Genomic DNA, 13,929 nt, shown 5'->3' with positions numbered 1-13,929 from the left:
AAAAGCGCTATACAAATAAAATTGAATTGAATTGAATTAATGGGGAGCAGGTGTGTTAAATTTGGTGTCATCACTCTTACACTCCCTCATACTGGTTACTGGAAGTTCAACATGGCACCTCATGGCAAAGAACTCTCTGAGGATCTGAAAAAATGAATTGTTGCTCTACGTAAATATGGCCTAGTCCAGGGATTCCCAAACTTTTCCAGGGCAAGGCCCCCCAAATGGCATTAACATTTGACCGAGGCCCCCCTTTTGCAAGATGTCTTTAAAACACATAAAAAATACAGACTTCTGAATATATCCCCCTTTTTTTTATTAATAATTACATCTTACATCTTTACATTACATTACATTAGGAAATGATTGTGTGTGTGGTTGTCTGAGAGTGAGAAAGAGAAAACATACATTTATTTATTTTTCACACGAAATTGTTGAGACCCCCTGGCGGCCCCCACTTTGAAAACCACTGGCCTAGGCTATAAGAAGATTGCCAAGACCCTGACACTGAGCTGCAGCACGGTGGTCAAGACCATACAGTGGTTTAACAGGCTCTCAGATCCAAATGTCTTCAGTGTGTAGCAAAAACAAAAGAATCAGCCTAGCCGTTCCAATTCTTTTGGAGAGGACTGTACATGTAAAAATGTCATTTTTTATTCCTTTTGTTTTTCCTCTTATTAAAATGCACTATATGGCCAAAGCTTTGCAGACACCTGACTGAGACCAATACTTTGGCCTTTCCCAAACAGTTGGCACAAAGTGGAAAGCACACAATTGTTTAGGATGTCTTTGTATGCTGTAGCATTACAATTTACTTGGAAGTTCACTTTGCATCGCTTATTATAACACAAGGTCTTCCTGTACATTATCTGCCCGTTTAAACTTTGTTCTGTCAGTTAAGTAGGTTCTTCAATGACTTTAACTGGCATGTCCTTAGACCAGGGGTGCCCAATACGTCAATCATGATCAACCGGTCGATCGCAAAGGAAGTTCGGGTAGATCGCCATTCAAAAAAAAAATAGATGTTAGCGTTGACGTATAGGGCAGCCAGTCTGAGATCTCGTCTTTTCTCTCACCACGCGTGTGCGATCAAACGCGCCAGCGCTAAAGGCTAGCGAGCAAAATCACTGAGTTAACTTTCCAATTTATTCCTACTGAAGAAAGGGTACAAAATGAGTGAGGTGGCGGGATCAAGCAAGAAACCAAAGCCTTATCACTTCCATGTGGAATGGGAGATGATTTGTTTTTCACGATGTCATATTCGAAGTGTGTTTGTCCGATCTGCCAAGCTACCATTGCTATTCCGAAAAAGGGAAATGTAGAGCGGCAATTTATGACTGTTCATAAAAACTACGACACTGACTTCCCTCCAAAAAATGAGCTGAGAAAGAGGAAGGTGAAGGAACTAAAGTTGTCACACCAGTCTTTTTTCTCACGATTGACTTCAAATGCTAAGGCAGCCACCGAAGCATTATTCCGGGTGGGTCACTCCATCGTTAAACACAAGAAGTCATTCCAAGACGGAGAGATGATAAAAGAGGCATTCGTAGATGCAGCTGACTCGTTGTTTCGGGACTTTAAAAACAAAACCGAAATATTATCTTAAATCAAAGCTCTCCAGCTATCAAGAAGTGCAATTACACAGCGCTGTGAGGTCATGGCCAAGTATTTGACACAACAGCTTTGGAAGGACATCACAGATTGAGTGTTTCTCACTGCAATTGGAGGAGTCTACGGATGTAAGCCCAGTTGTGCGTTTTTATTTGGATGGTGTTTACAGATATGACTGCAAAAGAAGAGCTGTTAACAATACTGCCCATGAAAGAACACATGCGGGGAGAGGACATTTTTCAGTCTTTTAAAGACTTCATCGACAAAACCAGTGTCAAATTGATATCAGTCACCACAGACGGTGCGGCCGCAATGGTTGGCAGCGCAAATGGATTCATTGCCAAGTGCAGGGAAGACGATGCTTTACCTGACTTCCTTAATTACCACTGCATAAAACACCAACAAGCCTTATGTGCAAAAATGATAAACATGAAAGAGATCATGGATGTGGCAAAGAAGATCGCTTGTTCTATACGTGCTAGATCACTTCAAAGATGGCTGTTCTGTGCACATCTGGAGAAGGCAGACTACGACCACTCTGAGCTCCTGCTACACACCGACATGAGATGGCTTAGTAGGGGTAAATTCCTGCAGAGATTTCGAGAGCTCTGTCTGGAGATAAGGGAGTTTCTTTTTGCTGTTAAACATGCAGAATACACCCAACTCAATGATGATCAGTGGCTGCTGGACTTGGCATTTTTAACCGATCTGACCAACATGTTAAATGAGCTTAATTTGGAGCTGCAAGGAAAAGACAAAACCGTGGTCAATATGATCAGCCCAGTTAATGCCTTTAAACGGAAAATGCAACTTCTGTCCTCAAAGCTGCAGCGCCATGATTTTGGGAACTTCCAAAACCTCGCGTCAGAGCTGGAGACGCAGCGGAAAGCTTGTGCGCAATTTAACATCGCATGCTACACGGAGCAGATTGACAGCTGTTGGTCAGATTTTGACAGACGCTTTCAAGACTTTACTTTACTGGAGCCAGTCGCTACATTCATGTGCTACTCATTTAGGGACAATGTTGAGGTTGATTCACTCGCATTGAAAATTGCAACGCTGTTTCACCTGAACTCGTCTGAAGTGGAGGATGAGATTTTGAAACTACAGACTGACATTCAGCTGAAGTCCAGGGCTCATGGACAGTTTTGGAACTTACTCACAGGGGAAAAGTACCGAAACATGAGGAAATGTGCAACCTCCTTGACTGCATTATTTGGCTCTTATTTATGACTTATTTATGTGAGTCAGCCTTTTCCCACATGAAGATTATTAAGTCCAAATACTGTTCCACAATGACTGATCATCATTTGGAGGCCTGCTTGAGGCTGGCTACCAGCAGGTACTGTCTGGACTATGTAACCCTGGCTGATTCTATTCAGTGCAAGTCATCAGAGTAAGGTAATGACCAAAAATGTACTGAATTGTAGTGTGCCATAAGGGCTCATGCAGTTATGCAAGGTACATGAACATATATTGTGTGTGTATACATATTGGAAGTATAGTCAGTATATATATAAATAAATATATGTTTCGCATTTTTAGTGTAGGTAGATCTCTTTGACTGGTCATGTTAAAAGTAGCTCAAAAAAGTGTGGGCACCCCTGCCTTAGACACTTGTGGCAGCTGTGGCTCAGGTGGTAGTTGTCCATTAATCACAGGGTTGGCTGTTTGCTTCCCGGTGCACATGCCGAAGTGTCCTTGGGCAAGACGCTGAACCCCAAATTGCTTCTGATGGCAGGCTAGAGTCTTGGTGTGTGTATATGTGAAGGTGTGAACAGTGTAAACCTCTAATGTTAAAAGGCGCTAAATAAGTGCAGACTATTTACCATTTACTCCCTTAGCTGAGATGTATTCCTTCATTCCATTGCTGTAGTACACTCTCAGCCTTGCTGGAAAAAGTTATTTGAATTTGATCTATCTGTCTTTCAGGACTTCATCTGTCTCTGCATAGTTTCTGCACTCCGTAAAAGTTTGTTGCCGTAGTCGTCCAGGTCTAGTTGGGGTCCTGTAAGAAATAGTATCATGGTGGTGGTGATCTCAGCACCCTCCTGCAATGCCATAAATTATATTCTGTTTGGAATGGCCTTTGAATTTGAATTTGTTTCTTTTCCTTCAATGCATTCTCATTGGAAAAGGTAAGCACTTTACTTGATAGTTGCTGAATTCTCAAGACAAGACACAACAGTAACTGTGGAATTGAATGAGCACCTCAGTCTCATAATCTTGCTGAGGTGAAATTGAGAAATTTATGCCAAGACTACCATTCTACCTTTTGTATCAAAGGCCAGTGCGCAAAGATGCATAACTTGGTTTGGTAAAGAGCCTAGAATAGGTGAGTAGTTAAGCTTACCATTTATACAGCAGGACAGATTTATGTTCGGAGGAAGCCAAGGGATACCTTTAACTCACAGTAGACTTCGTTTATAAATAATTTAATAAAGATGTGTGTAAATGTTCTTGTAGGCCACACCAAACAAAAAATTTGTGCCAGATTTGCAAAAATGTTGGTAACGCTCAAAAAATGGTGTAACATGAAAATGGAGGGGGGAAAAGAGCGCTACACTATATCCAGGTGATCGTGGATACCAACGGCTTTATGCAGAGAAAAGTTTAATTGTTTTAAGTGTTTCGGTGACTGTTGCACCAATGCGAGCTTCACACTCTTGTACACTTAAGCCTCTCCGTAATGCCATTTTGGAAAATTCAGGAGGAAATATGTCATAAGGAGTGTATTCAAGAAGAAGCCTTTCATGGAATGCAGCACACACAGGAATGTGTTGAGACATGCTAGATTGGTTACTTCGGTCACACACTGTGTGTGTGTGTGTGTATTTGAAATAAATAAGATATTTAAACTGGGCAGTGTAATCTGGCAACTTGTAATAACTCTTATTGAGTTATATGATTTGAAGAGCTACAAATTAAGGGCATTTTGTTTGGTAATGTTTTGCTCTGTGATTGTGTGATTGAGCTGTTGCACTGTGTGCATTTATCTCCTACTGAGTTTTCAGATCATTTTGATGAATTAAGAAGCCTCTAATGATCCTTAACTGGATGAGGACTGTGTATATATCCTGGCCAGGTTCCTGTTTTGTGATCTCACTGCCCTGCAGAAACCCTGGCCAATTACATACAACAGAAGTGATGTAAACTGTATGATAGTTATTTAGTATGTTATAAGAAATTTTTTTAACACGTGTTTAATTGGTGGGTAATCGGGATGATCCTTCTATAATGTTTTCATTTATCCAGTCAATGTTCACAGTATACCTTTTAATAGCAAGTTCCTGTTCAAATGCAGCATCATTTTCCATCATCATTGCTCTCGTTCTTCAAAACAACACAGATCCAATGGATTAGCACTAATTTTAACAGGCTTAAATTGGAACAAGCCTTTCTTATATCAGCTATTGTCTTTGGTGTCTTTTATTTACTTGTGTATGGGATAAAGTTATGGTTTATGGTCTGTTGTTTATTGTCCATATTTTTGTGCGTGTGGTACAGGAGCTGAAGCTTCCCTTCACTTTCCTAAGTGGTCATATCCACGAGTTGCGAATCCATGTACCATGGACCAAGTTGAGCTCAGAACCAGTGGTCGTCACAATCAACACTATGGAGTGCATCCTCAAGCTGAAAGATGGTTCTCAGGTGAGTAACCTATGCTAAGACAGACGAATAAATAAAACAACATTCATCTGACACATCTGTCTTAAACTATAGGACATAATTACATGCTAAAGTAATTGAATGATGTAATCTATTCTTTGTTTTTATGTAATTTACAGTGTAACTTAAATGTAAATTAAAGTAAATATATAATAAACAGAAACAGAATTTTATGATTCTTTCATAATCTGCATTGGGTATGCATAACAACAATACTCATAATGATTTAACTATATTCATTGTCATAGTAAGTATGTTGTATTTTTTTTGGGTTCTTGTTCAGTGACAGACCATAAGTTCCTGTTTTGAAGATGTTAGTGCTGCATGATTCCTGATGAAATCGGAATTATGATTTTTTTAATGCCTCCACCACTGAGTGGGGGATGTATTGTTTTCAGGTAGTCCATCTGTCTGTCCGTCCGTCCAAGATTCTTGTTAGCGTGATAGCTCAAGAACAATTGGCTGAATGTTTGGAGGATTTATATGGAATAATTATAACCAGCAGATGAACAGATTATATTTTGGAATTGATCCAAACAGGGTCATGGTCACAGCAAGGTCAAGAGTCTGAAATAGTTTCTCTTCAATAGCTTCCTTCATGTTTATCATACAAAGATGTTACTTACACCTTCATGACCAATTTTCATTGGTCCATCCATCCATCCATCCATCAGTGTGTCGGTGCATCTGTCTGAGATTCTTGTTAGTGCAATATTTCAAGAATGAGTGGTTGAATATTTGTTGGACTTATATGGAATTAACATTGTAACCAGCAGATGAATTGATCCAAACAGGGTCATGGTCACAGTAAGGTCAAGAGTCTGAATTAGTTTTTCTTCAATAGCTTCCTTCCTGTTTGAAGTATATTTTAAGGGTAGTTCTGGCATACAAATTAGCTGCAAGAAGGACTAAACTTGTTGGTTGTGGAGGCGTTCTCATGTAAGTCATGTTTTGGCTTTGAATTGGGATCACTGTTCCCATTCATGATCCTTTGACCATTTTTGCATATATGTTTATATAATTTGTTGCATTATTATAGCTGTATAACTGTGATGGCTATATTTTCCTAGCAGATGTTTGTGAATGATAGATAATGTGCATTTTAGATATGTTTTAGCCTAAATCCTGAGCAAAATCAACTGCTAATTAGTTTAAGACTTGATTATGTCAGGGTGCCAAGAGCACTTTTAATGGCTGTTTAAATAATTAGTTGTAGCAATGTTGCTGTTGTTCTGCTGATAGCAACTCGTAAGCCATTTTTGGGCAGAATGTGTGTAATAATTGGGAATTTAATATCCAGTATTGTGTGTAGAGATGACACCAATCCAATACCCAAGCATGCAGCATGACAATGCCCCTTTGCACAAAGCAAGGTCCATGAAGACTTGATGTGCCAAGGTTGGAACAGATAAACTTGAGTGGCCTGCACAAAATAACTTGACCTCAACCCCACTGAACACTTTTGGGATGAACTGGAGGGCAGACTACATGACTCCTTGCCCAACATCAGTCCCCAGCCTCATTAATGCTCTTGTGGTTGAATGAGCAAATCCCCCATCCACAATCCAAAACCTAGTGGATAGCCTTCCCAGAAGAGTGGAGGTTCTTGTAGGAAAGGGGGAACTAAATCTGGAATATTTCAACAAGCATATACAGTGTACTCCACTAATATTGGTACCCTTGGTAAATATGTGAAAAATTCTCTTTGTTTAAGCTTTCGATCTTTTGTTAAATAAATTTGCAAAAATATTCTGCTCTCATGGATATCAAACAATTGCAAACAAAACACAGATTTATAATTTTTTCTTGTTAAATGTATGTGAGGCACAATTTTTGCCACCCTTTTATTCCATACTTTGTGCTACCACTGTTTGCCAAGATAACAGCTCTGAGTCTTCTCCTATAATGCATGATGAGGTTGGAGAATACATGGCAAGGGATCTGAGACCATTCCTTCATACAGAATCTCTCCAGATCCTTCAAATTTCGAGGTCTATGCTTGTGGACTCTCCTCTTCAGTTCACCCCACAGGTTTTCTATGGGTTTCAAGTCAGGAGACTCTGATGGCCATGGCAGTACCTTGATTTTGTGGTCAGTAAACCATTTTTGAGTTGATTTTGATATGTTTTGGATCATTGTCCTGCTGGAAGATCCAACTGTGGCCCATTTTAAGCTTTTTGGCCGAGGCAGTCAGGTTTTCATTTAATATCTGTTGATCTCAACAGTCCATGATACCATGTATCCTAACAAAATGTCCAGGTCCCCTGGTAGAAAAACAGCCCAAAAACATGAGTCACCACCATATCTAACCATGGGCATGAGGTACTTTTCCATATGGCTACCTGTGTGTGTCAAAACCACCTGTGATGTTCATTGCCAAAATGCTCTATTTTTGGTTTCATCTGACCATAGAACCTGATCCCATTTGAAGTTCCAGTAGTGTCTGGCAGAGAGGGAAACTCGAGTCTGCTACTTGGACTTAAGTCGCAAAAAAATTACTTGTGACTTGACTTGGACTTGAAGACAGAGACTCGTGGAAAAAAAAACAAGTCATTTTGGTTTGGCATTCTCAATTACTTTCTTTTGTTAATACCCCAATGTGACAGCATCAAACACTGCATTTTTCTATTCATTCCTCATTCATTCATTCCCTATCAGTATGTGCTGCAGCAGCAAATATCACAACAATTCATCTCTAAACATACTGAGCCAGCATTATTATATACACTTGTGACTCATCTGAAGGCACGTCATTTATCACCCATTGGAAAAGTGCTGTTGCATAACTGAAGAACAAAAAATAACAATATAGCCAAGTCTTACCTTGTGATAATCTTTGTGTCATTTATTTTGAAAAGCAATCGGTTAATCCAAAGGGAAGCTGTGGTGTTACACAGCTGTTAGGGGCTTGCTTACTATCCATTTTCCAGAAGTACAAATGTTTCCATATCCTGTTCATGTTTTGTTGTTGTTGCCCCCCCCCCCCCCAAAAAAAAAAAAAAGTATTAGCTACCATATGCATATAATATCAGGGGTTTTGTTACCACTGGCGCTTGCTACCTTAGCCATCATTAATTGAGAACTACAGCAAACTATAGCAACTCAAATAGTTAAAAATACAGTTCAAAAGTCTGTGTTCCAAATGGTATAAATCACCCTCCAAAGCACACTTTGAAGGGAGTAGTCAAGCTAATCATGCTCTAAGATTGCTTCAAACTGAATTTCCAATAAAAATGACTTAAAAATTGTGTTCCGAGTGACCATTATTTTTGAGACTTGATTTGGACTCCACCTCAAAGACTTGAGACTTGACTTCAGTCAATCAGTCAATTTATTATTTATAAAGCTCTATTAAAAACAACTACCGTTGACCAATGTGCTGTATAATAAAACAAAAATTACAGTCAAATACAATACAAAGACAGGCACAAAGTCACACATGAATCAAAAACAGAGCACACACAGTAAAGCATCACATCATAAATTGTAGGTCAGATCAAATGGAAATGTTTTTAACTTAGATTTAAAAATCGGTAGTGTGGGGGCAGTTTTAATTTGAATTGCAGGCTGTTACAAAGTTTAGGAGCGGCTACGGCGAATGCTGATTACCCCTAGACTTTAACCTAGACTTTGGAACAGCTAAAAGGCTTTGATTGGCAGACCTAAGAGCTCTCACTTGGTGGTGATCTATCAGCAGGTCAGAGAGGTATGAGGGTGCTAAACCATTTTGAGATTTAAAAACCAATAAGAGCACTTTAAAATCAATTCTAAAGTAAACAGGTAGTCAGCGTATAGACCGTAGAACAAGGGTAATATGCTCACGCTTTCGGGCTCCTGTTAAAACTCTAGCAGCCGCATTTTGAACCATCTGAAGGTGAGCTAAAGAAGAATGGCTAATCCCCAGGTACACAGAGTTACAGTAATCAAGCCTAGTGGAAATAAAAGCATGGATCACATGTTCAATGTTCTCAAAAGAGAGAAAAGACTTTATTTTCACCAAGGCTTGCAATTGATAAAAAGTAGCTTTTACAACATGATTATCTTGTCTATCCAGCTTTACTGCACTGTCCACAAGGACTCCCAGATTTGTCCACATAGGGCATAACATAGGGTGTTAAGACATCAAGATTTAGATTAGCTATAATCTTGGCGTCAGAAGGAGTAAAAACAACAATCTCTGTTTTAGACTCGTTTAAACTTAAAAAGTTTAAAGACACCCATGATTTAACAACCACGTGGTCTAAGCCGATCTCGTCATTCAGAGGAAGATAAATTTGTGTGTCATCTGTGTAACAGTGGTAAGATATCTTAAACCATATATATATATATATATATATATATATATATATATATATATATATATATATATATATTAAAAATACAACCAAGTGGCAGCATATAGAGAGAGAACAGTATGGGAGCCAGGGTAGAACCTTGGTGGACACCAAAGGACCAGCATCAGAGTGAAATTGCCATATATTGACTGATAAGGTAAGGTACCATTTAATCCAAATTAAGGCTGAACCCCTTATGCCCAAAACCTGTTCTAGGTGGGAGAAAAGCAGCACTCCGATCTAAAAGTATTAGCGCTGCAGATTCTCCGGAGTCAGTGGCTAATTAAACATAATTTAAAACTTTTAAGAGAGCTGTCTCAGTAGAATGAGATTTCCTAAAACCTGATTGAAACATATCAAAAATCTTGTTTTATACCAGGAGAACTACTTTCTCCAGTATTTTAGATTAAAAAAAGAGAGGTTAGTAATGGGTCTAAAATTTGATAGAACTGAGGAATCATGATTAGGCCTTTTAAGTCTGGGTTGTACAGAGGCATGCTTCAAATAGTCAGGGACAGCTCCTGTTTCAAGGCACTTATTCATCAAATTTAAAAGAGTAGGACTAACTACTTCAGTAATAAATAGAAAATCCAGGGTTTGCGAGGTTAAAAAAAAAGTCATTAAGAATAAAAGTCTTGTTTACCATTGACCAAGGCCATCTTTATTCGCACTAGGTCCTCGGATGGCTGCGTTGCCCGACGCAGCAGGTGGAGGTGATGAACTGCCACGCTGCAGGCGAGGCGAGCGGTGCAGAGGCAGCTGATCACATGAGATCAGTACAATGGGGATATTCCAGTAGTATGTAGAGACTGACGAACCATTACGCGTAAACATGTCCAGACGAAGACTAGACTCATTGCTTGATTGAAGCAGGAGCTTGAGCTTGGCAACCACACCTCCCCACTTTCCCTGTCTATTCTGGTGCTTTTTCCCCAGGAAGGCGGTACAGAGGGTAGCGTAGGCATGTTGGTAAGGACGCTAGGAAGAGAGGGGAGAGTCTTTTGGGCCTCTCTGGACTTGATTAGGCAGAACATCAGTTGCGGTTTGAAGATTTAAGAGCGTTTGCAGATTGTACACTAATAGCAGCGAAACAACTTGGAAATAAAAGAAACCAATAACGCATTAAAACAAACAAACTAGCAGAGGACAGGCAAACGACAGACGGTAAGCCACACACAATGATGCCATCTTACTCGTGCCAAAAGACTTGGACTCCACCTCAAAGACTTGAGACTTGACTTGGACCTCAGGGACTTGTGAACATGTCTGGTATCTGGCAAACTGAAGATGCTTGAGTTTATTTTTTGCAAGTAAAGGCTTTTTTCTTGAAACCCTTCCAAACAACTTGTGGTGATGTAGGGGACTTGGAATTGTAGGTTTGGAGACTTTCTGACCCCAAGATGCAACTAACTTCTGCAATTCTCCAGCCGTGATCCTTGGAGGTTTTTTGGCCACTCGAACCATCCTCTTTACAGTGCATTGAGACAATAGACACACGTCCAATTCCGAGTTGATTCATAACATTTCCACATGACTGGAACTTTTTAATTATTGCCCTAATGTTGGAAATGGGCATTTTCAGTGCTTGTGCTGTTTTCTTATAGCCACTTCATATTTTGTGATGCTCAACATTTTGTCACACATCAGTTATATTCTTGGGTCTTGCCCATCTTTCTGACTGATTAAGAGTATTTGACTTATGTGTTTCCTCATATTTATACCCCTGTGAAACAGGAAGTCATGGTTAACAATTTGCTGTTCCTAGTCACCCAGGTGTACTAAAAAAAAGTAAAATATCAACAGGGATATACTTAGTTATATTTATATCTATAGTGTGTGTGTGTGTGTGTGTGTGTATGTATATATATATATATATATATATATATATATATATATATATATATATGTGTATATATATATATATATATATATATATATATATATATATATATATATATATATATATATATATATATATATATATATAAAAATGATATATGAATTCATAGGAGTGCCAATAATTGTTGCACACCTATATTTAACAAAGATTTTTTTTTGGATAAAACTGTGTTGTGTTTGCAATTGTTTGATATCCTTGAGAGCAGAGTATTTTTGTGATTTTTTTTTTTTTTTTTAAACAAAGGATCTAAAGGTTAAAATATAAAGACAATTTTTTCACAGCCTTCTTTGCTCATATTTTCCAAGGGTGCCAGTATTAGTGGAGGGCACTGTATGGATGTGATGATCAGGTGCCCACAAACATTTGGCCACTCAACCCACTCAACATATAGTGTTGAGTTTAATGAAGCTTATAAATAGTATGTTTTTAATGGATGTCTTTCCATGCCATGTTTTCCAGGTGGTCGTTTACAACCATTTCGTGCTCTGGTCTGTTGAAATAATTGACAACCAGACAATTTATCTGATTTATTTGTACAGTTTACCGGAGTATGTGACTAAATTTTTGTGAAAACATCAGGTCTACTGAGTCCTTTCAAAAAGACACTGATGTATGGTGCAGTATTTTGAATAAATGCCATTATACAGTCATCTTTACCTTTATTTCCTCATATGCGTTTTGGAACACATGTACACCATGACTCCAATCATTTCGTTTTCTGTAGTGAGGTTTTTTTTTTTAATGCATTTTAATGTTTTCTGGGGTTCTCTATGTAAATTTGTGGCACCTGCTAGCGTTGAGGTGGTTTGAATTATTATTATTGCTAGCATTATTAGCTGTCACTTGTTCATGAGTTAGTTTTAATTTGCATTTTGTTGTTGCTCAGTATCGTTAATCAGCTATCATTCTTCCTGATGGTTTGGGTTATATCTCATTGCCATGTCCTCCGAGCATTTCACATCCTTGCCATCTGCAAAACCTGTAGGATTGGGAATATATGAAGGAAACATGGTTGCATGCTATACTGCATGCTTTTACTTTGAGCTTACTAAGTTAGCTGGATTCCAGTAACATGCTAGAGTTGGGGTTCCCTCCATTCTACCCATCAGGTCGGGTCTTCCCTCAGCAAATGGGTTTCCTTCACTTTACCATTCTCAGTTAGTTGAGCCTGCTTCATTAGCCAAATTGCTAACACACAACACTGGGGCTATAGTCTATTTCCCTCCCTTCACCTCTCATTCTCTCCTCTGGGATGGGTTCTCCCTTGGTAATGTTCTGCCTATGCAACTTGCTGGTCTAAACTTTTTGCGAACTTTTTTTTTTGTAAACTAGTCACTTTTACCAAACTTTTTCTTGACATTTAAAGTCAATATTTCTTATGTAATAAAGCTTTATATTACCCCTATGTTGTACTAATAAAATATGTAATTGATACATGACTGACCAGATTTGACAAAAAATATAGTAGTGAGAAGCTGAAATATAAAAATCCACAGTAAAAGATAAGTAATACATTTTTTACATTTATTTTATTGTAGAGATGCACTGATACTAAATCTCTCAGCCGATACGATAACCGATTATTCAGGGTGATATCGGCCGATACTGATAGTTCTGCCTTTTATGCCTTCTTTTAAATTAATAATAATTAATTCCACAATTCTGAAGGAAATGCAAATAAAAACTTTATTCTCTCCATTTCAACAAGTTGTTTCACAGTAACTGGTCTCAGACAGAAAACACATTACTCAAATTAACATTAACACATAAATTCTGAATATTAAGGTAAGATTTCTTAACTTATTGAATGTTATTAATTCATATTAATATTGACTGAATTGTAAGAAACCTCCTGTTAGGCTTTAAATTCACTCACCACAAACAAAAGCATTTCTACTTCATCATTGAACATCAAACTGGTAATATGTAATATAAACTTTTTTATATACAGTGAGGGGAAAAAGGTATTTGATCCCCTGCTGATTTTGTACGTTTGCCCACTGACAAAGAAATGATCAGTCTATAATTTTAATGGTAGTTGTATTTGAACAGTGAGAGACAGAATAACAACAAGAAAATCCAGAAAAACGCATGTCAAAAATGTTATAAATTAATTAGCATTTTAATGAGGGAAATAAGTATTTGACCCCCTCTCAATCAGAAAGATTTCTGGCTCCCAGGTGTCTTTTATACAGGTAATGAGCTGAGATTAGGAGCACACTCTTAAAGGGAGTGCTCCTAATATCAGTTTGTTACCTGTATAAAAGACACCTGTCCACAGAAGCAATCAATCAGTCAGATTCCAAACTCTCCACCATGGCCAAGACCAAAGAGCTCTCCAAGGATGCCAGGGACAAGATTGTAGACCTACACAAGTCTGGAATGGGCTACAAGACCATTGCCAAGCAGCTTGGT

The 13,929-nt window shown here is 38.4% G+C and overlaps 1 protein-coding gene across 11 annotated transcripts in view; it reads left to right on the top strand.

Moving 5' to 3' along the window:
* Positions 1-13,929, top strand: part of LOC108256205 (intermembrane lipid transfer protein VPS13B) — a 267,316-nt gene that overhangs the window by 13,187 nt on the left and 240,200 nt on the right. For all 11 annotated transcript variants that reach the window (XR_008393306.1, XR_008393307.1, XM_017452817.3 and 8 more), the window contains exon 3: positions 5,119-5,262. Coding sequence is in view for 9 of the 11 variants with exons in the window: in XM_017452817.3 (XP_017308306.2) it covers positions 5,119-5,262 (144 nt within the window). In the remaining 2 variants the exon portion in view is untranslated. The remainder of the gene's footprint in view (positions 1-5,118; positions 5,263-13,929) is intronic.

Source organism: Ictalurus punctatus, chromosome 23, assembly GCF_001660625.3.
Source record: "Ictalurus punctatus breed USDA103 chromosome 23, Coco_2.0, whole genome shotgun sequence".
Classification (NCBI taxonomy): domain Eukaryota; kingdom Metazoa; phylum Chordata; class Actinopteri; order Siluriformes; family Ictaluridae; genus Ictalurus; species Ictalurus punctatus.
Note: the sequence above shows the minus strand (reverse complement) of the source record. Positions and strands in the feature narration are given on the sequence as shown.